The 24,790-nt window shown below is 39.6% G+C and overlaps 1 protein-coding gene across 1 annotated transcript in view; it reads right to left on the bottom strand.

The window, feature by feature from the left end:
- Nucleotides 1–24,790, bottom strand: part of eys (eyes shut homolog) — a 323,611-nt gene that overhangs the window by 58,136 nt on the left and 240,685 nt on the right. The window contains exon 35 of the mRNA XM_056254896.1: nucleotides 12,752–12,919. Within this exon, the coding sequence (XP_056110871.1) occupies nucleotides 12,752–12,919 (168 nt within the window). The remainder of the gene's footprint in view (nucleotides 1–12,751; nucleotides 12,920–24,790) is intronic.

Genomic DNA, 24,790 nt, shown 5'->3' with positions numbered 1-24,790 from the left:
GTAATACTTTACAATAAGGTTTCATTTATTAACATTATTAATGCATAAACTAATTAACAGTGAGCAATACATTTGTTACAGTATTTATTAACTTGATGTTAATAAAAATCCAGCTGTTCCATTGTTTGGCATGTTAATTCACAGAGCATTAACTAATGTTAATAAATACAACATTAGACTTAAATAATGTATTAGTAAATATTGAAATGAACATTAACTAAGAGTAATGAATGCTGTAGAAGTATTGTTAATTCTTAATTTATGTTAACAAAAGTAGTTAACTAACTAATGAAACCTTATTGTAAAGTGTTACCACTTTATCTATATCGCACTTGCATTCATGCTCTTTGTTTGGAAGTTTTCCTCTCTGTCCTGCAGTTGCCACGCCCATTTTTCTTTGCCACTCAGTTCCCCATGCAGTTCACCACACCTTCAACTAATTAGCTCCAATCAGCCACAGACTTTATTAGACAGCACCTGTACACAGCTCTTTCTCTTTGTTCCTGCCACATGGAGGAATCCTTTGTGTGTTGCTTCTGGAAATGCCTTGTCTCCTGCTCTGTGTGCGTTATTGAACTATGTAAGTTCCATACGTTTCTCTTTTGATTGTATGTTAATTGAATTATGAGAATGTTCCTTTCTGTCTGTTTAAATGTACAAATGTTTGATTGTCATTCAAATGGATTGTGGCCTTGTATTGTGGCATTATGTAGCTAATTGTATTCCATATCATTTCCCTTTTAGAAACCACACATACACACACACATTACACAAACATACCTAATAAAGAAAGGCATTGTGGAATTAAAGTGACTGGACTAGACTGTTCTTACCGACACCTCCACTGGTCTCAAGCCAGCTACCTGCACATCCCTCTCAAACCTCCTTTTCATGGTCCTTCGAGCCGGAGCCCATTGATGATCGGTGGATATGTCCAGTCACTCCTTGCCTTCGTTACTTCAGCGTCCTCACCGCCAAGCCCAGCGTCCTGTACGCTATGATGATTACGTCATGGAATATGGTCAGCAGCCACGACATCCTGCTGAAACACCAGAGCCACCACCGCTTCACTCTGCAGACATTTTTGGTGTTGGACCTCAGTATCAACCACAGCATGAGTCTGAGGAGGAGGAAGAGCCACCTCAACTACCCAGTGAGGAGGAAGAGGCACATCAACTACCCAGCGAGGAAGAGGAAGAGCCAGCAACAGAGCCTCCCTCACCTGTCTCTTCTGGGAGAGCCCTAGCCCCTGAGTACCCACATGACCCTCATGTAGCCCCAATTCCTGACCCTCAAACTGAGCTCTTACAGCAGTTACTAGAAGAAGTAAGAAACCAAGGTAGACTAATCCAGCGCTGTATGCTTGGTGAAGGCCAATTCTCACGGTCTCGTTCAGGACCATCCCCTGAAAACCTTGGCCCTCAGTTAGTAGCATCACAAGCCCAGTATGCTGCAATGCCACTCCAGGCTACCACAAGTGACTATAAGCCCTTTTCTTGCCCACCTCGGCAGCAGCTTCTTTATCAACCTCCTGTAAGCTGTGCCCCTGCCATTCAGCCCTTAGCTCAGCCCTGGCAGCACACGAATCCTTCTGATCATAGTCAGTTCCTTGCCACCCGTCAAGTCCCAGTCTCACGTAACCCCTTGCTCCCAGGCTACATGTTGTCACCTCAAATTTCGCCTAGAGCTATGGCCCACTCTGCCCAGCCAGCATACCAGCTCAGCAATGTGCAGCCTCACCAGCTTATTTCTGCAGCCCCACCAAGCCATTTAGCTCCCCCTTCAGGCCGACTGCAGTCATATAGCAAGGTAGAAGGTCCCTCATTCCCTGATCTTACTAGAGAGGATGAAAGCCAGTATATAATGTTAAAGATGGCCCTATCCAACCTGTTGGACCCAAGAGAGTCGGAGCAGTATAAATATCATATCTTACTGGATCACTTAAAGGTAGATCAGGCGAAGCGGCTTGCCTTAGCTTATGTTTATGCCCAAGATCCCTACACTCAAGCTATTCGGGCCCTAGATGAGCGTTATGGCCAACCCAGACAGCTTGCTCTGAGAGAGCTCCGGGATATAATGGAGATGCCTGCTATCCGGATAGGGGATGGGAGAGGCCTAGATCAGTTTTCCCTTAGAGTACAAGCCTTAGTGGGTCTCCTCCAGTCCATGGGCCGTGAAGGTCTCTCCGAGCTTACCTGTGGCTCACATGTCGAGCGGCTACTAGAAAAACTACCCAGTGAGCACTTTTGTCAGTTTAAGAGAAGCATGAGTTTGACCAAACCAGGTCCCCTTTCCTATAACCTCCTAGATTTCTCCTCCTGGTTGCAACAGGAAACCCGCTGCCAGCCCAGAAGGGAGAGAACCCTTCAGCCTGTCCGACCAAGGCCACCACCCTCTCACCCATTCAGAGCTACAGCTATACTTCATGGTAGCAAGACTTCCCAAATGACCTCCCCTAAAGTCCAGATAGCTCCTCCTAGAGCCAGTCAGTTTCCCCCCAACATCACATCCACACGCTGTCCAGTGTGTGCTTACTGTAACTCCCCTGAACATCATGTCAGTAAATGTGATGACTTCCTCCAGCTCACTGAAGATCAGAGGACTAGTTGGATCAAAGGACAGAAACGCTGCTGGCGATGTGCACGAGACCACTTTGCAGACCAGTGTGATCTGAAGGGACGCTGCAACCAATGCAATGGGAAACATCTGCAGGTCCTATGCAACATCAACCAGAGGCAAGTGCAGAACTTCTACCTAGACCATCCTAGCGATTGCAATAAAGTGCTGCTGAAGGTAGTTGAAGTGACCCTACGTAATGGAAACAAGTCTTTAGACACGTATGCCATATTGGATGATGGGTCAGAACGTACGATCCTCCTGCATCCTGCCGCCCAGAAACTCCAGCTGGTAGGAGAGTCTGAGAGCTTGAAGCTGAGGACTGTGAGACAGGATGTCCAGACTCTAAACGGTGCCGCCGTGTCCTTCACCCTCATTCCAAAGGCCCATCCAGAGAAATCCTATGCCATCAGGCATGCCTTCACTGCTGATCAGCTTTCCTTGTCCGAACATTCTCATCCTGTGAAATCCCTCCAGCGGCGCTACACTCATCTCCGGCAGATTCCCTTGAAGCAGCATGATAACGTAAGCCCCCTTCTACTCATAGGAGCTGATCATACCCATCTTATCACTCCAACACTGCCTGTAAAGTTAGGCCCCCCCGGAGCCCCTGTAGCAATCAAAACCCGTCTCGGCTGGACGTTACAGGGCCCTGCTAGAGATCTTGTTAGCTCTCCCTCCACCAAGTGTCACTATATCTCCTTTAAATGCCCACCTGATGACATCCACCACAATGTGCAAAAACTGTGGCAGCTGGACACAGTGCCTCCGACAAACACAAAATTGGTTGTCCGCTCTAAACAGGACCAAGATGCAATTCATCAGCTGGAGACTCAAACCATCCGAATTCCTGTTGATGACGTCCTACGGTATGCCACACCTCTCCTCCGAGCAGATCCCTGGCCCCCCCTAAAGGCACCTAAGGAAGCAGTTATGTCCCGTCTTCGCAGCTGTGAGAGGCGACTGCTCCAAAACCCCTCACAGGCGGAGACCTATACCAGAGAGATCCAGAAGTTGGTTGATGCTGGGTATGTCAAGAAGTTAACCTTATCTGAAGTAGCAGATGCTCCTGAGTCTTGGTACATACCTCATCACATTGTGCATCATAATGGAAAGGACCGCATTGTGTTTGATTGTTCTTTCTCCTATCAGAATCAATGCCTGAATTCACAATTGCTCCCTGGTCCAACCCTTGGGCCTTCCCTCCTTGGAGTTCTCCTCCGTTTCAGGCAGCATAGGATTGCCATCAGCGGAGACGTTAAGTCCATGTTCCACCAGGTGCGCCTGCTACCCCGAGATAAACCCCTTCTGCGCTTCCTCTGGCGTAACCTAGACATAAGATCCCCTCCGACTGTATATGAATGGCAAGTCATCCCATTTGGTACCACCGCCAGCCCATGCTGTGCCATTTACGCCCTACAGAGGATCGCCAAGGATGCACAGGCAGATGAGCGCATTACCTATTCCATACAGCATTGTTTCTATGTGGATAACTGCCTTCAAAGTCTCCCCACACAAGAGGAAGCTAAGGACCTCCTTCACTGCATGCGTGCAACCCTCTCTTCTGGTGGCTTTGAGATTAGACAATGGGCCAGTAATGACCCCAAGGTCATCTGTGATCTCCCTCCCGATGCTAGGTCAGACCAGGCAGAGCTCTGGCTGTCACACCATCCTTCCCTTGATCCCATGGAATCTACTCTAGGCCTCCACTGGAATTGCCATACGGACACCCTGAAATACAGGCACAGAGCCATTGAAGCTACTACTCCCACCATGCGTCACATCTATAGAGTTCTTGCAAGCCAGTACGATCCTCTTGGCTACATCCTCCCCTACACAACAAGAGCCAAGATCATTGTCCAGCACCTGTGGGCAAAGGCGAGAGAATGGGATGATCCAAACCTTCCCCACAACATCCTAGAAGCCTGGCTTTCCTGGGAAGGAGAACTCCCGAATCTCTCCTCAATAGTACTGCCCCGTTGTCTTATCCATTGGACAGTAAACACCCCCTCAGCCATCCAAGACCTGCACATCTTCTGCGATGCATCAGAGCAGTCTTATGGTGCAGTCGCCTACATGCGCACTGAAGATGGTCAACAGGTGAATGTGTCCTTCCTAATGGCAAGGTCCCGTGTTGCGCCCAAAAAACAACTATCTATCCCTCGACTTGAACTGTGCGCAGCCCTCATTGGAGCTCAACTGTTCAACCTCCTCCGAACAGAGCTCACCCTCAACATCAGACGGGCTACTTTATGGAGTGACTCTACCACCGTCCTCTATTGGCTTCTCTCAGACTCATGCCGCTATAAGGTCTTTGTTGGAACCAGAGTGGCTGAAATCCAGGAACTCACCAAAAGCCAGGAATGGCGCTATGTGGATTCCCGAAACAACCCAGCTGACGATCTGACTAGAGGGAAGCAGCTGTCTGATCTAAGTAAGCCTTGCAGGTGGAACCAAGGACCTGCCTTCCTCCTGCAACCCCCTGACCTGTGGCCAACTAACCCCACAATAGATCAGGCCGAAGATCCTGTCGAGCTACGTAAGTCCAGTTTCTGTGGTGCTGTATTTCTTTGCCAAAATCCCTCGATCTCTGACCCTACCCAGTTCACCACCTTTCAGGATCTCCTTGACTCTACTGCTGCATCCCATCATGGGGTGGCAGAACCTCCTGCAACACCATCGGCAGAAACCTACCTTGACGCAGAGATTGCAATCCTGAGACAGACCCAGCTGGATTCCTTTGGAAATGATTTGGCATGCCTTCAGACCCACAAACCCCTTCCACATTCCAGTCGTCTTCTTTCCCTTGCTCCGGAACTAGATCCAGTGTCAGGTCTCATTCGAGTAGGCGGAAGGTTACGACAAAGCAATGACCTGCCCCCTGATGCCATACATCCAGTTGTCCTGGACCCTGCCCATCCGACCACGAAACTTATAATTAAACATTGTGATGACCACCTACATCATTCTGGTCCCGAGAGGCTATTCGCTGAGCTGAGGAGGCGATTCTGGATCCTGAGGGGTCGTGAGGCTGTCAGGAAACACCAGCACAGATGTGCTAAGTGCAGGCAGTTCCGTGCCAAACCCCTTATCCCCCAAATGGCCGATCTTCCTCCTGCTCGCCTACGCCTCCGCAAACCTCCCTTCTATTCCACCGGGATAGATTGTTTCGGGCCCTACACTGTGAAAGTTGGACGGCGAGTTGAGAAAAGGTGGGGAATTATTTTCAAATGTCTGACAACTAGGTGTGTACATCTAGATCTACTCAGTCACATGAATACCGATTCCTTTTTAATGGCACTAAGGCGCTTTATAGCTCGCAGAGGCAAACCTTTTGAGCTGCTTTCTGACAGAGGTACCAATTTCATCGGAGGCAACAGAGAGCTAGAGGAAGTCTACCGATCCCTGACCCCTGACCTCCAGGCAATCCTGGCCAAACAGAGGATCTCCTTCAAGTTCAACCCCCCACACGCACCCCACTTCGGCGGGACGTGGGAGCGTGAAATACGTTCCATCAAGATTGCCCTGCAGACCACCCTAGGTGCCCAAGCTGTCACTGAAGAGGTGCTACGCACAGTGATGATTGAAATCGAAGGTATCCTCAATTCAAAGCCCCTTGGTTATGTCTCTTCTGACGTTGCAGATCCTGATCCGGTGACTCCTAACCTGTTGCTCATGGGGCGGCATGACTCTTCCCTCCCCTTGGTAACGTATCCTGACTCTGAGCTGCGCAGCCGCCGTCAGTGGCGTCATAGTCAGATTCTTTCTGATCATTTTTGGGCCCACTTCCTCAGAAATTATCTTCCTTCTCTCCAGTCTAGACAGAAGTGGCGCACTGATAATCCTAACCTCCAACTAAACACTGTTGTTCTCATTCTTGACCCTCAGCTCCCCCGGTCCCTCTGGCCAGTAGGTAAAGTGATTGCCCTCCATCCCGGCAAGGACGGCCGTTGTAGGGTTGCAGATGTCCAGGTGGGGAACAAACAGTACACAAGACCCGTTGCCCGCCTCATCCCACTCCCTGCCCTACCTGAACCCCCATGACCTTCCACTCAAGCAAATTTGCAAGACAAATTTGGGGGCGGCTGTTTGGAAGTTTTCCTCTCTGTCCTGCAGTTGCCACGCCCATTTTTCTTTGCCACTCAGTTCCCCATGCAGTTCACCACACCTTCAACTAATTAGCTCCAATCAGCCACAGACTTTATTAGACAGCACCTGTACACAGCTCTTTCTCTTTGTTCCTGCCACATGGAGGAATCCTTTGTGTGTTGCTTCTGGAAATGCCTTGTCTCCTGCTCTGTGTGCGTTATTGAACTATGTAAGTTCCATACGTTTCTCTTTTGATTGTATGTTAATTGAATTATGAGAATGTTCCTTTCTGTCTGTTTAAATGTACAAATGTTTGATTGTCATTCAAATGGATTGTGGCCTTGTATTGTGGCATTATGTAGCTAATTGTATTCCATATCATTTCCCTTTTAGAAACCACACATACACACACACATTACACAAACATACCTAATAAAGAAAGGCATTGTGGAATTAAAGTGACTGGACTAGACTGTTCTTACCGACACCTCCACTGGTCTCAAGCCAGCTACCTGCACATCCCTCTCAAACCTCCTTTTCACTCTTGGTCTGACCATTTCGATTTTTTCTTTTATGATTTGTACATTCACATTCAACATTTTCATTTCCTTGTTCATTATTTGCAAACCGGCCACATCTGCCAACAATAAGTGGTAAATATAAGTACACTGATTAAGTACATAAGCATATCAAGTTTTACAGCGTACAGAAGCACAAGGTAACACAACTAAATCAATAAGCGCCTATTTTATTCCCATCTGAGCATGAGTAGTCACAACAATATTGTCAAGCTTCCTGCTTGCTGTGGCATATCTGGCAACAACCCCAGCGATTGCAGATGCACTTGACACCTACTGCATCAACTCCAGTTGTATTTCTTCCTCTTTTTTATGTAAAGGGGATGGGGCGGGGGGTGTAAGGAAATGACAAATTACTCCTTATTGTCCCAATGGCCCTGTTACCCTGTACTAGGTCTAACGGAGCGTGCATCCTCTTGTCAGTGCCTGTCACCTGTTATATTTGCTCTGCCTCTCGTCTGCTGATGACTGAAGCCCAGCGGGAGTCTGACGTGGTGCTCGTGGAGGGAACAGATGAGATGCAGGTGTAACTCTTAACATTTTTCTGCATTCTGATTCATGTCTTCTGGTTAACTTCCTTTGATATCTAGAGTTTTTTTCATGTCTTAAATTTAAACTGGGGCGCTCACCTACACATCCTAATATACAACCCAAGAGCGGAAAAACACTCGGACACATGCAGGGGGTTAATTTAGTGATAGGCATATAAAAACACTGAACTGAATTTAATCATGACATTACAGATTAGATACCAGTGATGCTCCTTTTTCTTTAAGTTTCATAGAGAGACATTGCGGTCCAAAACACTGAGACCCCATTTTAATACAATAGGATTTATTTATTTTTATGGAAAAAGTGTTAAAAGATGTTACAACAAACATAAGTTATCATGAAGAGAAAATATTCGGTATTATTTTTAGGCCACTAATCAAAAATGTATTTGTGACACTGTAATATATAATATAATATAATATAATATAATATAATGTAATAGTCATGTTTTGTTTCATCTCTGCCGCAACCGACGCTGACAATAATATACCACACTGTCAAAAGTCATCAAAAGTTCACTCACAACAGAAAAATAAATATGTAACTAATTAGCTACATTTGAATATGTAAAAAAAAGTAATGAAAAATAAAGAGGAAATATTCTGCAAATATTCAAGTCACAATGTGAAATTGAGCTTGCATTTTTATAATATAATATTAAAATTAGAAAAATGGAAAATACAAGCGTTTTTACTAGTTGTCTATGACTTTGGGACCACACTGTACGAATTGGAATTATTTGGATAAGATTGACATTGATCAAAAGTCTGCTCACCACTGGAAAATAAACAAGTTACTAATCACACTCATGCCGGGTTGGGAGATCATTCTAATTAAATCAGACAGTTTCCCTCCTCTAAAATTGATGAATATGTCACCAAGAGAACGAGAGAGAGCTAACCCAAATGCTTGCTCTCTGTCTTATTTTACATGGCTAATCTATAAAAGGAATTTCATGAAGAATCTGACAGGTTGAGACATGAGATAAACACTGTCATATTGGCCGTGTCAGGCATATGCAAGACTAATCTGACAGGGTGGAAGTAAAATGAATTTTCTAACTTGACATCAAGAGCAATCTCATTCAAAGATGACAGTTTCATCCAGGTCTGCCTTTAGTGCCAACAATTTATAGACATGACTCATCTCCCTATCAGGTTATTTAAATGTCAGGTGATTGCCAAGACCGCTGCTAACTAATGTACTGTAATATGGGCTGCATTTTAGTCATTTGAAATAAGCTTGGAACTTTTGAACAATGTAGACTGCAAACATGACAGTACAACAATATGGTTGATAAAGCACTTCACACTGAATGATAATATTTCAAACCTGTATCGAATCATTATGAGCACAATATTCAGCAGAACCACAAAAAGGGCCCACCCACAATTTGTGACATCACAGTCCTGCTTATGCTGACAGTTGCAATGACTGAGACAAATCAGACACAATTATTTGTTATATTTAACAAACAATCTTTAAAACCCCTCAACCAACAAGATATGGATATATGTATGATTATTACTGTCTTGTATTGTATTTTTTATGTGTATTGCAATGCACGCTTTATGATAGAACCAACAGTTAATAACCTCACCTACCCCATGTTTGGTATCTACGAATGTGTATTTTGATGAGCTAAATTATCGTGTATATTATACGTATGTTGATACCTATGCAACATATTAGTATTACAAGTATCTAATAGTTTCTACTACACCAACACCAATCCAGCTAGACATACAAATAAGTCAGCTTCCAAACAAAGGAACTTTTCCCTCTGGAAAATTGCACCTTTTCTATTGGTCAAGCCAAACTCCAAGAGGCGTGGCCTCTGTGAAACTTAAAAGCCAACTTCACAGCAAGTTAAACTCTTCCATCTTCTCCTGGTTGTTGTGCGTGTGGGACCGGAAACCCAACTTCCTCGACCATAACAGAGTCAAACTTACTGCGCAAGTTTGTCATCATTTCTTTATTAGACGCAGAAGAAATCGATTGCAACTTCAACACCACCGACTCACGGAACCATCAAAACCTTCTTCAGAAACTTAACAGACTGTTTAAACTGCAACGGCAAAGAAAGTATCGTACATTTAACAAGGTGCTTTGAAATAAGAAGCTGATGGTTCTTTTCATATGGTGTTAAATGACTCCATAACTTAATTTCCTGTTCCCGGTTTAATCCACTTTCACCTTTCCATTTCCCATGTACGTGTGCTTTGTGTGTATTATGGTTGTTTAGATTATGTGTTTGTGATTTAGTTAATAAAACTTTGTGCACAATACATGAGTTCCCTTATTCTGATTGTGCTTGCAGATTCATGTCACTTAAACTATTCCTGATCTTGCTACATGCTAAGAAATAATTCATTTTCTGAGGCCATGAAAAATACCCTTTCTTCCCAGATAGTACAAGTCTATTTGATGTGATGTTTACATCTGGAAGACATATTTTTAAGAGTGTTTGCTCATCTGCAATACGTCTATAGGACGTTTCCTGTCAGATGTCAAATAGACGTTTAGAAGATGTCTTTAAGATGTAATGATTTAAAATGCATGTTAAACTGACAACTTCTGAACCTCTATTTGATATCTGACAGGAAACTTCCTATAGACATATTGCAGATGAGCAAACACTCTTAAAAATATGTCTTCCAGATGTAAACATCACATCAAATAGACTTGTGCTATCTGGGTTAGAATGAATCAATAATCAATACTGAGTGTTTGCTGGACAAACTGATTAATTGATTGTAATATTAATTTAGCTACATCAAGTTAATCCGATATATTAATCCGATATAATCCAAATATTCATACTTAATTATAACAAGTTATAATTACATGTTAATATTTCCCATTTTGACCTAGTTTGCTACACAGAGAGATGGACTAATTTGCACAAAATGACAACTAATACTTTTCCTTTTCAGGTGCTCCGCTAAAATATTTTCTATTTTATTTTTGACATCTAGAAAGAGTACATTTGGTGACATCAAGTATGATCAGTTCGTTCACAGTCCGTTCAGAAAACTAGAAATTTGTTTCTCCATCTGGCAAGCTCTAATCTGATTGGCTTACTTCATCTGACTTCCCGAAGTAAGGGCACGCATGCATTTTAATCAATTAGTCTAAAAACAAATTTGTGTTTACAAGGTACTGGACTGAGAGTGAGCGTGTTGGACATGGTGAATATTTATAGCCTATAACATCAATAAGTTGATTGAAAAAAACCTGAACTCTCACGTACAACAGAGATTTTGTTTTCCAATAATGATACTACTTAAAATTTTAATACATTATAATTCATGTAAATCTAATTCACTCAATTACAGGTAAAATCCCCAAATACTCATTCATTTGGAGTTCGGCCCAGTCAAAGGACCATATTTGTTTAGGACAAAGTAATTGAAGAGCATCATCCAGAAGGGTTTGCCAATTAGCTAATGGGATCAGCCATCATAACTTTCAATTCAGCCCACAGCACATATACTGGTGTGATTGAGTTCACCTCGAGACATTTGCTATGTCATTAACATGTCCTGAGAGAGGACTTCATTACTGGATAAAGAGGTACAGTCGACTGTCCGGCGTTTTAATTTAGCACTGAGGCTTACAGTTATATTCACAGTCTCATAACTCAGTGTGTGTAATCCGCAGCGAGGGAGGCTGGGAGGCCAATTATTCATTAACACACACTGATATAGTGCGAGTTATCGAGTCAAACTTTCCACATCGTTTGAAGGTGATTGCTATTCAATAGACACATCAGGGAAAATATATCATGAATGTGATGTCAAAATTAATTACTTACCTCTCAAATCAAACTGACATTATTATTGTAACATACGCTATGTGTATTTATATACAGCTGTTCACCCTGATCTTTGAGCAAGCAACGAGCAGGTAACTAACCACAGAGACATGTCATTTACCACGAATATGTCACTGGTTTAGAATTAGCACAGATAAGGAAGGCTGTGTAGAAATGATTAAAGACCTAACAAGGTTTCCATGGTATATTGTTTTAGATACATTTCTGCAAGAAAATGACAAAGAAAGCCTAAAATAATGGACTCATCTCATCTGCAGGAATGTAAAGGTGGTTTAGCAAAACATTCCGCAAACTCTTTTCGAGTCACAAATACTAACCTATAAGGCACGTATCTCTTGTCATTAGCACATTAGCTATTAAAAGACCCCATAATAGAATGGTACAGGGACGACATACTTTTACTATTAGTGAGTAGATGAGTTTACCTGTTCAGCTGATGACATATAATGTCCCCGACAACCTCTGTAGTCTCATTTAGCTAATCGCCTTTTACAAGAAAAGTAAAAGCTTAACAAAAAAAAAAAAAAAAAAAAAATCACAAGAGGGTATTACTGATACATTTTATATTGTAGAATAAAACGTAAAAATATATTGAGCTTTGCGTTCACCACAGAATAAAATTAAATTTTCAAGTACAATCAACTTGGATGTTTGAGTCATTTCAACTTAAATTACATTAAACTGACCTAAAAAATGAGTTGAATCTTGTATAACTTATAAAAAAAGTTGAAAATTGATTAACTTATTTAAAGCATTGTAAAAATACATGTTGTCATAACTTTTTGATTATATAATTTTTACAGTGTATTGCAATTTAACGCATTAAAAAAAAAACATTGACTTCATGATGATGGAACCGGAAGTGCTAAAATGCTAACTCATTTCCAGATTTTGGCCTACAAAAATACGTCATTCCTACACCATGTGGTTTGATAAGCATTTTTCAAATTTAAACATGTCAAATTTAAACCATTTCCCTTTTAAAAATGGCCAGTAGCCTTTTGACAGTCCAAAAAATTCATTTCAGCATTCACGGGGTCTTTATGTGTTTATTCTCCGGTGGCTCTCAGATACTCACTGTAGAGAATAGTACCATGAGGTGTCTTGCTCTTCATTGTCAAATACACAGTCCTCCTGTCCTCGGAGGAATGACTCGTAAAGTGAGTGTCTGACTGAAACAGGGACGTCAGAGACGGCAACTCCAAGAAAGAGGTACCATCAAATCGAGGGAAAAAGACTGTTGTATCTGGAAAAAACAACAACAATAATTCTACTGGTAAAAGGTAAAGTTGAAAATGCAAGTAAACATCCATCCACCATTTTGCCATTAACAGTTAGGGATTTTAAATGCCTGTGGTGTGACAAATCAATTTTTAGAAGTAAAACAAATTTCAACATCTCTCAATCAATATTAGCTCATAAAAGTAAAGTGACACACACACACGGTTGTGCTGGGATAATGTCAAAACTCTGAAGGTTAATTCACCACTGGTTCCCTTGATATTTTCTTATGGGGTTTTATTTTCAATTTCAACACACACACACACACACACACGCACGAAATGCTTATTTTGAAGCATGCAGTTATGTATATTTAAAAAAAAGTATGTTTCTAATAATAAACTAGATAAGACAGTTTGAGGGTGTGGAATTTACATTATAGAACAAAACGTCAAAGTACCTTCAAGTTATATTTATTACATACCTTATCTTACTCATAAATTGAAAACTATTATAAAACCTCATAGGAAAATCCCAAGGGAACCAGTGGCGAAGTAGTCTTCCAGGTATTGAAGTCATCCCTGCACCTCTCTCTCTCTCTCTCTCTCTCTCTCTCTCTCTCTATAATATATATTATACTGCATATTCATATTTTATATGATGCATTTACTTTTATGACCTTATGTTAACCAAAACACTTATAAATATGTATATATTCAGGGCTGATTTGTATACAAATAATTAATATTGTTCTTTTTTTCTCTGTGAAAAGGGTCTATTTGTTTTAGATGAAGTATGGCATGTCACTCTGACATGTCAACTACCCATTCACATTTTTCAGTCATCTTTAAATACTAAAATGAACCTGAAATTATGACTTCAATTTTGACCGTTGACTAGTGTAACCTCAAAGCTGAATGCACAGTCAAGAGCAGTAATGTCTGCCAGACTCTGATAAGAGTCTACACGCAAAGGCAGGAGGATCCTGTCAGGACCTGTTCTGGAGCAATGTTATCTCCCAGAGGGTGACAGGCGACAGAGGAAGGTGGGTGTTGTCTGCTATGGTCACGACCTCTCTTCAGCGGTAATGATCTGTTAGCTTTTACACAGAAGGCAATGTATGTAGCGAGACACTGTCAAGGCATATGTGACGAGACTTCAGCATGGCCCATCAGCGGTGAACATGTGTCAGGGTGTTGCTGATACATTCAGGTCTACATACATCACATTATGGATGATTCAGCAAGATCCAGGATGCAGTTCTCAGGGAGGCCAGAAAAGGCAATTTACTGTACATGACTTCTGCAATGACAAACTAAAACGTAACTAACCAACACAAGGGACCAGTTTTGGTTTTAACAGAGACATTTTAAAGCTGATATTTTCTCCAAGCTGCTGCCTGTCATTTCAGGGAATAGTTCAACATCCCAGTATTAGAGTATGTTATATGTATAAAACTGAATAGAAGCATTAAACTAGGGCTGAGAAAGTTTTGAAAACTTTGAAAGATTAATGTCACCATTTCCCACAAGTCTTTTAAAAAAAGTTTGCACATTTTTACATGTATTTAATTTACAACTTTATATATTAAAATTGCATTTATATTGTATTTATATTCAAATATTATAAATGTGTCAAATTTAATCTGGAAAATAATTGATGTTGACATGGTATCTTTTATCTTATTCAACAACAGAATAAAAATAATTTGTAATTAATCTTATGATTTCTGACCAATTTGTTAAGCCATATTCAGAAAATGTATTTATTTACTATTATTGATATGTTTGATAAATAGATTTTTGTTGTTGTATTTTTACCACTCTATTCTGCTTATTTTTCATTTACAACATTATTTTATTAGTGCATGAAAACATGACAAAACATACAATAGTTTCCATGGATAAAGGTTTTTACACAAGACTGTAAAATATATACATTATGAATATGAGTAAAATAGAATAACAGAAAAGAATAAAATAATTTGAAGTAAATTTTTTTTTTTTTTTTTTTTTGCAGTGATGCCATAGAAGAACCATTTTAGGTTCCCTAAAGAATCATCAGTGAAATCTTAATAAAGTATTAATACTTTTTTTTTTTTTGTGCAATGGAAAGCTTCTATGGATGTTAAAAGTTCTTTATGGAACCATCAATGTCAATAAAGAACCTTTATTTTTAAGAGTGTAGTTTGTAAACCCCTATTCTGTAATAATCTAAGGAGTTTACACAGAAATATTAAATCAAATGATTTGACTTCATTCCCTATATGCAGTCTGGTCTGGTTGTCATTGCAGATGCAGAGATTCAAATAACAATCCATTATGATCAGCCTGATAAAGTGTTTGGGTCTAACATTGTGTCTATATGCTTGTTACAGATGCTGGTTAGGCAATGTCTTAACGGCAAACCATCCATCCTGAAAATAATGACAGTGAAAGACAAAATGTCCTCCCACTCGTCCTGTGAATAATAAGTCTTTGACGACCCTTTTGACCTTTCAGACCTGCATTTATGGGACACTGCTGCTTTTGTTGTTAAACCACAGATGCACATTCAAGTCAAAGCCTGAGCTTTCAAACTGTGTCTCACAAACATTTTATAATAACAAACAGACTATCCTCTATCTTGCTTAAATATGAGTAATGATAAATGCACTGCATACAACATAATACTGTGGCAGAATTTGCCATTTTCACTTTATAAGCATGTCTATAATCAGATTTTCGGGACGGACGGTAAATCTCTTTAGTAGAACCAGAAGAATCTGTCACACTTGTGTACCAGGATTAATCTTGCCTGTTGCCCCAGAGAATATTACTCTCCCCGCATCAAGCACCAACAGTGACAATAATCGGTGTGCTAAGCGGCAAACTCTAATTTGACTCCTCTGTCAAATCCTAGACTTGTTATAGAAACTCTCATCGAAAAACTTTGTCAGCAAGTACCCACCCCTCGGACTCCAACCCCTTCCGGCACCCAGAAGAAGGGCCGCCACCACCAAACAGAGTTTGAGGCTCAGAAAGCGGCCAAGCAAACCGTGCGAGTCCCAGCGCTCCTCTGAGATTGGACTGCAGTCAGACCGAAGCCTTTCAAACGGCTTCCCGATTCCTCTAACTCAGCAGAAAATAGTGCACTCTCTCAGGGCTGCTGTTTAAGGGGGAGTTTTACGAGGCTGATGAACCGTGAGATAAGCACAGAAACAGTCTTGATGGATAGACGAAGGGAAAGAAAAGCAAACGACCGGCTGAAAAGGGTGACGGTGCCTTTTTCTTGGGCATTACAGACAACTTCGATGCAGCAAACAGTAGATATTGGGCTATCAGCGATGAAAAAGACTAACTGATTTACAATGTTTCTTCACATACACTGTAAATAATGATTCTTCGAAGTTGTACATAAAACAAAGATTATTACTGTACCTTAAACAAGAAAATGCTGTTTTAGTCTTTCTACTTCATTTTCTTTTTACATTTAATTCAATGTGTTACTTGCTGTTTCTTTGTAATTAATTGTGACATTTACATGCAATCATTTTTTTTAATACGCCATTTCAGAATGTTTGCAAACAATAGGCACCGAGATACTTCCGGGTGGCAGAACGCGAGCGGCTTCTATTGACCAACTGAAGAGATCCAGCCGGCTACTGTAACAGTTACATAGTTAAACACATTGTTGTTGATCAAAGTTAAAACGATGATGAAAACGTGTTGTGTCTGGGGTTGCGCTGCCAGATATACAGCAAAAGGTGTCGGGGTTTTATCGATTTCCTGTGGGTGAGGAGGTCATAGCGAGTGGACATTGTGTCGTCAACATAGACTCTGGTCGTCAATAGGAAATCTTAATGATCCCCTAAGTTATATGATTCATCCAACGTTTACATTTCTGCTGCCAACCCTGCTTGCCCTTCAACTCTGCTTTGTGTATTCTAACGGTCCATCTACAAAATCATAGAGCATTTATCTTCAGCCGGGGAATTTCGAGACTAATATTAGTAAACTTGTCTCTTTTGAAGATCAGACTCATTGCCAGTCACTGCCTGAAGTAAAAGAGGGCTGCCCACTCTCACGCAATTGTCACTTTTCACACGCTCTCACGCCACACATCCATTTTCTCACGCAACTTACCCAAATGTATATTCCTCATACATAATATGTGTTTTTCAACCGCGCAAAGAGGTCAATATAACAGCTGGAGAACAATTATGTCACATAACATTTACCTCAGGACAGTGTTAATTTCGTTGACGAAAATAACTACGAAAATTATTCGTCAACGACATTTTTTCACAGACGAAAACGAGACGATAACTAAATAAAACCTAGTTTTGAATGACAAAGACTATGACGAAAATCTATTGATATTTTCGTCAACGAATAAAAACTAGACGAAAATGTTAGATAGTGACGATTTGGGAAGCGATCCGTCAGAACTGATGTCCTGCGTGTGTGGTAGATGCGCACATTTGTAGGCTATACTGTAGCGCATAGGTCGGCAACCCGCGGCTCTAGAGCCGCATGCGGCTCTTAAGCGCCGCCCTAGTGGCTCCCTGGAGCTTTTTCAAAAATTTGAAAATGGAAAAAATATTTTTTTTGTTTTAATATAATTTCTGTATGAGGAAAAACATGACAAATATTCTTAAAGTTTTTCAACGTTGTAAAAATGTGTATGATAAATATTTAATTTCAACATTTCTGTCACTGAAGAATTTACGTCATAGACTGTGACACACGTGTCTGTCAGATCGGCGTGATGGTAGACCGGTGGCTGACAAACAAACAAACAAACCGGCGGGTGTGTCATGGGCCATGGATCCCAAGGGGAAAAAGAGAAAGATAGCTGAGCACTCCCAACGCAATAGAGTGCGGCGCGGGACTAGATTTGATGGCCGAGCGCGAGCGCGGGCGCGTGCGGTAATGCACTCACTCTACTAAAACAAAATAGAAACGATTTACAGGGCAGAATTTCTATTCATAACATGTTTGCAGCGTTGAGCGATATAGCCAATCACAGACATATGTGTTGATTTCTTGAACGCAATGGCCAATCAGAAGCATTTAAGATAGACTCCCCTCATCGCTCGAAACTGACGTTTTTGTTCAGTGCTGAATTCTGTATGCTGGCAAATCCTTTAATTATAATGAACAAAGTGTGGATATTATGAAAGATTCATTGTGCAGTCAGCTTCATTGATAATAACAGAGATGTGTGAGATCGCGATGAACTGTCATCTTTTTACGGATTATTAAGAGAGCGCACTTTGCGCGCATTCAGTCATGGCAAACCATGCACGCAGTAAACTGCTTGCTTTCATGTTAAATTAACAGTGGTTTGTGTTTTAATGCTTTAATAACAAATAATTTATCAGGAGGATGTATGGTGGCGACACGTTGGCTAACTTGAAAGTATTTGGAGGTACAGAAAAAAGTGTATTTGCGGGCGGGAGCGGGACAAAACAAATGTTGCGGGCGGGAGAAAGAAAGTTGAGAACGTCAGTTATAACGACCCACGCATTAAAAAATGGTCGGGTTAAAATCGGGCTCGGGCTCATAATTACGTTTAATGTGTCGGGCCGGGCCGGGCTTGATTTTTTGGGCCGTTCTAAGCTCTAATTTGTAGCCTACTTATCATTTTGATACTAATAAAGCTAATATAACACTTACAGCATGTGTTGCCTTCATTATAAGGCTTATATAACGCTTTTAATTTTTTGCGGCTCCAGACAGATATTTTTTATTTTTTTTGGGTCCAATATGGCTCTTTCAACATTTTGGGTTGCCGACCCCTGCTGTAGCGTGATCTACCCCGCGGTCATAAAACGTTAAAAAATGTGAACGTCTGGGAGAATGAGTAGAGCAGACATATAGATCTGAATAAGAGTGACGATGCAAAAAAGAGTTCTATTCGGTGCGGTTTTCTGTGCGCACACACCTAACCCGAAGCGTGCAGTCATGCACAATACACCTACAGCGCGCGAGTAGGCTACTGAATTGATCTCTCTTTCGTGTCTGAATGGACAAATACACACAACAGTATGTCTAAATGTCCGTTTTAGAGAGTATTCATGTAAACTATGCTGGTTATGTCTTAAACTGTGAGTGTATCGGATGTGTATCAGTGCAATTGTATCCGCATGTCATTGGACATGATCCGACGTCTTAAAGTGACAGTGGCAATAAACATAATGCGGTCCGTGTCCTTAATTTTGATCAAGCAACAAAAGAAAAAGAGAAAAGCATTCACTGTTTGTTAATAGCTTTAATAAGGATTAATTATATTGAATTCATACAAATAAATATGTCTGCTTGAAAGAATAAAGAATGTTGTATGCAAGTAGTTATAAGGAATGCATATATCATTCATTGTAAAGAAGACTGTGTTGTACTTTAGGGAAAGTGGTTTTATTTGATTTTAAGATATTTTTTAAGTAACAGCAGTTAAATCTGTATCTGTATTGCATGTTCAAACTTAAAAATCATTCATATTAATAGGTTAATAGATGTTTTCTCCGGGAGTAAATGGGTTTGGAAATTTTAGAGAAATTCTAAATTAACGCATTACAATTGAACTAAACCCATTATATTTTAGTCGACTAAATCTACTGTAGATTTAGTCGACTAAAATGTTATTGTATTTCGTCGACTAAAACTAGACTAAAACAATTCAGATGACTAAAATATGACTAAAACTAAATGCCATTTTAGTCAAAAGACTAAGACTAAAACTAAATCAAAATTTGCTGACAAAATTAACACTGCCTCAGGAAAGCCATTTAATGACCATGATAGGCTATATAGCACGTTATTTTGCTTAGAAAAAAGAGCAAGAGAGTATTTAGCTAATTATGTGTAGGCCTACTATATTACATATGTATTATATTTTTTACTTATATCATTAAACACAGTTGTTATTAAGATTAAAAAAACGCATTATATTTAATTCAATTTGTTATTTTAATTATATTTTTACTCAATTATATAAATTAATTGAGTAAATTATAAAAATTTTATAAAAGAAAAAATTATAAATTATTAATTATATTCTTACTTTTTAATTTTATTTTTGTCTCCCTTCCAAGCAATTTACTAGCGTTGCCATAGGAACGCTTCGGTTTTTGCCACCCGGAAGAACGTCTATTACTGTTGTCACGTCATGGTGAATTGTCGTCTACAAGCGAAAAAAGGCAAGCTACAGTTAAGGTTTTATTTTCCTATGACAAAAAATGAAATTGAAAAACAAATAGCTCACAGGAAAAAGCTTACGTTGACTAAAACTTAATCACTTCTCTATGTGAGCTTGTTTCTGCCACAGAATACAAAATTAACAAAAATATCACAATTCTGACTTTTTTTTCCACACAATTGCGAGTTTACATCTTGCAATTCTGACTTTATATCTCCCAATTGCATGTTATAAAGTCAGAATTGCGTGATATAAAGTCACAATTGCGTGATATAAAGTCAGAATTGTGAAATATAAACTCGCAATTGCAAAAAATAAACTCGCAATTCTGAGAAAACTTTTTTACAGACTTTTTTCTCAGAATTGCATGTTTAAATCTCACAATTCTGACTTTATAACATGCAACTGAGAGAAATAAAGTCAAGATTACATGATATAACGTCGCAATTGCGTGTTATAAAGTCTGAATTGAGAGATAATTTCTCACAATTCTGACTTTATTATATATAGATGTAAACTCGCAATTGTGAGATAAAAAGTTCCAATTATCTTTTAAAATGTTTTATTCTCTGGCGAAAACAAGCTTCCACACTTCTCTCTTGTTTAGCATGTGTTCATCATTTCTTTGTATGGCAGCCTTGCCAAAAATTATGTCCGCATTTCATTCCATTATTACAAATAAAACAATTGACTCCAAGGCAGCACAACCACGCAATATGCTTACAAAATCTTGAACACATTTTTAATAATATTTGAATAATGGGTAAAGATGTCAATTTTCCTAGGCTGGACATCATTTTTAGCCACTGCTACATGAATAGAAACAAAGGACGCATATGTTGTGCGGTCATCAGAAAAAAAACTAAAAAAAACTTTACTTGAACCGAGAAAGCTCGAAGGAATTATTTAATACAGTGTCTGCTTGATTATGTGATATTTCCCATGGGGGGGGGACTACAAATGAGTCAGCCCTGAATATAGCAACCCCCTTGCTTTGCATAGTGCCCAGAGGGACAAATAACATTTCAGTGGATTACTTAATTATCTGCAAATTAGCACTTTGAGAACAAATGGCGGAGGTGCCGAGAAAAGGGCGTAAGAGCACGGAAGTGCTGAGTGAGTTATTGAGAGTGGTCACCGGTTGCCTTCCTGCTTTTTATAGAACTGTAGACTCCTTGCGGATGGTTCGTTTCATCAATAAATGCCTGAATAAACAAAGCGGTCCCTGCAACAACAGAAAAACCTGAAAATGAAACGTAAAAAGTGACGGACAGCTGTAAATACTCTCCGAACTACAGTGTGTCCCATGCAGTATGTGCAGCACAGAGCTCTTTCCTCCTTTAGAGACTCGTATGTCAAGATTATGCCCCAAAATAAGTCAGAAAGCAAGCTGCGCAGTTTTATACAGAGGAAACCATCTTGTATATTATACTAATGCCCTGACACCAAACCCTGTCTGTATTATTACTCTTGAGGTATAAGGCACATGTGCATCCGTAGCTCCCAAAGGAGGGTACGATCTGACCAAGCTGTGAAAAATGCTGAGAAGCAAATAAAGTCATTTCATCTTGATGACAACTTGTCATTAGGAACATTGCTGACATCATATTTTTTGACTATTCACTTGTATACGTGTGGGTATTGTGTTTCGCTTACCATATTCTTGACTATAATGTAGGACTGAGTGTACAGCATATGCATAAACTGGTAACACTTTACAATAAGGTTCAGTTTGTCAACATTTAGTTTAACAGTTTATGCATTAGGTTAGAGTTATTTTATTTATTTAAACGTTATATTATGCTGCATAGTTAATTCATATTTGATCATAATATAATAGTGCCGTTCAAAATTGGGGTCAGGAATATATTTTCTAACACTAAAAGTAATAAAAAAAAAGTAATACTTTTATTTAGCATGGATGCATTTAATTGATCAAAAGTGACAAAGCTACTTATAATATTACAAAAGATCACTATTTCAAATAAATGCTGTTCTTTTCTTTTTTTTTTTTTTTTACTTTCTATTATTCAAAGAATCCTGGGGGGGGGGGGGGGGGGGGGGGGGGGCTGGGGGAAATGCAGTTTTTAACATTGATTTCTGAAGAATCGTGTGACATTGAAGCCCACCAAAGTGTAATAAGATTGAACAATTATTAAATAAATGCTTCTTTCAGTAAATTAAACATTACAGCAGTGCATAACTACTATTAATGTATTCAACTGTAAAATGTAAAAACAAAAACTGAAAATGTATTAATATATGTAGAAATTAATATTTATAAATGCACTGTTCATTGTTAGTACATACCTAATGCATTAGGTGAAAATCTTAGTCAATAAAAAATTAAAATCTATGAAAAGGAAAAGCTTGGATCCTTGTGAGCCTTACGAGAAAGGAATTAAAAAGTTATTTAAACAAGTATTGCTTAAAAGCTTCATAAGTAAACACATATTTCAGAACTTAAATTATTCAATTCAGCAAAGCAAAAACAACAAAAAAAAAAACTAGAGAGTTTCCACAACCTGATAAAATAATAATTTAGCTGCATCATCCACCCAGCACTGATTTCCAATATGAACAGCAAGGAAACATTGCGTCTGATTTAACACACTCACTTCACAACCAAGTTGTAAAAGTCCCACCAGGGAGACATCACAGAGAAGCAAAAATCAAATAAAAATGTCCATAAATCTCTTTTTCCCTCTCTGTAATTAACTTACAGTAGAAAGAGACTTTAATGGTAAACCTCACAGGATGGTCTCAGACACGGACAGGCTGAGTGGTCGCTAAACTGCCTTTCAAATTCAAGTTGATTGGGAAAGTGAATAAAAATTGGAGCTGATTGAGATGCCTCCACCAGTTCAACCTGAACAACCGGCCGATATCCCGTATTTTTTCTAAAGTGACAGTTTCGGGCGCGAAATACGGGATATCGATTGGTTGTTTGGGTCAAACTGGTGTTAAACTTTTGTTTCACAATTCTGTGTTTGTGGTTCTTCAATTTAAGGCAAGCTACAGCATCATCACAGCTTTTTGGCTGTCTGTAAAAAAAAGATGGAGGACACACCTTCACTCTCTTCCGTTGTAGAAAAATGAAGCAAAAATATCCCAGAAACAGTCATTGCCGATTACATCATTCTGAGTAAAGAATGTTAAATGTATTTTAAAGTCTATGGTTCAACCACACAACACACAAAATGAAAGGCTTCAAGACTAGTATATCATCTCTGAGGCCAGTTGTCCTCTTATTTGTCATGTGACACTGAAAAGATTCAGTGTGACCCTATCACTCCCTTTCCATCATGAAGTAACAGACACCCTCTCATCTTCCTCACCCCTTCACCCTCAGGATGTTTGCTGCTGTTTTGGCTTGACATGTTTGCTGACGCTAGCTGGTCAACGGGCAGGCTTATTATGAGAAGACTAAATTATAGTGACAAGACAGTCAGTTTATCTACAGTTGATAGCCTCTCACTAACCTGTAACCTTACAGGATTTTAGAAATCATAAAAGACTCTGACATGCTGTTTTAGTCATTTTGAAATGTTTTGTTGGAAATGCAACTAATTGCAGCTGAAATGCATTTCTTCTTCCCTAGTCATGCTTCTTTTTTTTGTTTATGATATTATTGAACCACTATTACCGTTGCTGTACCATCCTTTTTATTCCTCCTAATGATTCACCATGAAGCATTTTCTTTTTGTTTTCCAAATCCTTGATCAGTCTTACTATCTTTGAACAACCATTTTATTCCCATATAGGGCTGACATTGTCAAAAATAGAAATACAAAGAAAAAAATACAGCCAAACTAAAAGCTCTGCTGTGCTTGTCTGTGAAAACAAAGAAGAAAAAAAAAAAAAGAAATGAGAAAAAAGGGAACTCTAAAAGCAGATTCTCTTTCAACTTCTGTCAAGTGTAGTTAGGAACTAGCATTCAAAATAAAGAAGAAGAGCTAAGAGGCAAGACTGGGAAAAACATTAGAATTTGCCACTGGTCCCCTTGTCCTGTATATAGAAAAACATTTTCATCGGTTATTCAAAAAGCATTTGCACAGCATGCACTACGATGTTCAGTTAATGTACCTGAAGCTCTCATTTCAATGCAAAACATATTAGTACGTGCAAAGACGTCTTCATTTAGGCCATGCTTGTGTGGTTTTCAAGTGGGACTTTCCACGAAGAGAGAAAAAATGCACTATTTTCAATAAATGGTTAGGAGCTTAACCTTCATAAAATGTTGATCATCTACCTCAAGAGGAATCTGAACTAAATTTTATGAGGCATTTTCTATTCATTTGATTTGAGATTTGCAATTTATGCAGCGCTGTTACCAAACTTGGGCACAAAAAACCTAAATGTGTGTTTCTAGTAATAAAAATAGGCAACATGGTTGCACATAAGCTCAGTCAATAAGGGTTACTATAATTAAAGCTGCAGTCCGTAGCTTTTTTTGGGTTAAAAATGATCCAAAATACATATTTGAGAAAATACATAACCAGCCAGTGTTCAAAACTATCTGCTTGCCTTAGCTCGATTCAAAGCTTTAAGCTTGTAATAATGTTTTTAATTGCAGTGGTACTGGTGGATTTCCGCGGGAGATTCGAGCTTGTCTTTGCGTCATTACGTCACATCTGTACACATAAAGAAGGAGTCTCGGCTAGTAGGCTATATTGCGTGTGAGGATGTTGGAGGTGGAGATTTATAGCAGATGACA

This window comes from Rhinichthys klamathensis, unplaced genomic scaffold, assembly GCF_029890125.1.
Source record: "Rhinichthys klamathensis goyatoka isolate OS25496 unplaced genomic scaffold, OSU_Roscu_1.1 h1tg000115l_1, whole genome shotgun sequence".
In the NCBI taxonomy this organism is placed as follows: domain Eukaryota; kingdom Metazoa; phylum Chordata; class Actinopteri; order Cypriniformes; family Leuciscidae; genus Rhinichthys; species Rhinichthys klamathensis.
The sequence above is the reverse complement of the archived record's forward strand: the minus strand, read 5'-3'. Positions and strand labels throughout refer to the sequence as shown.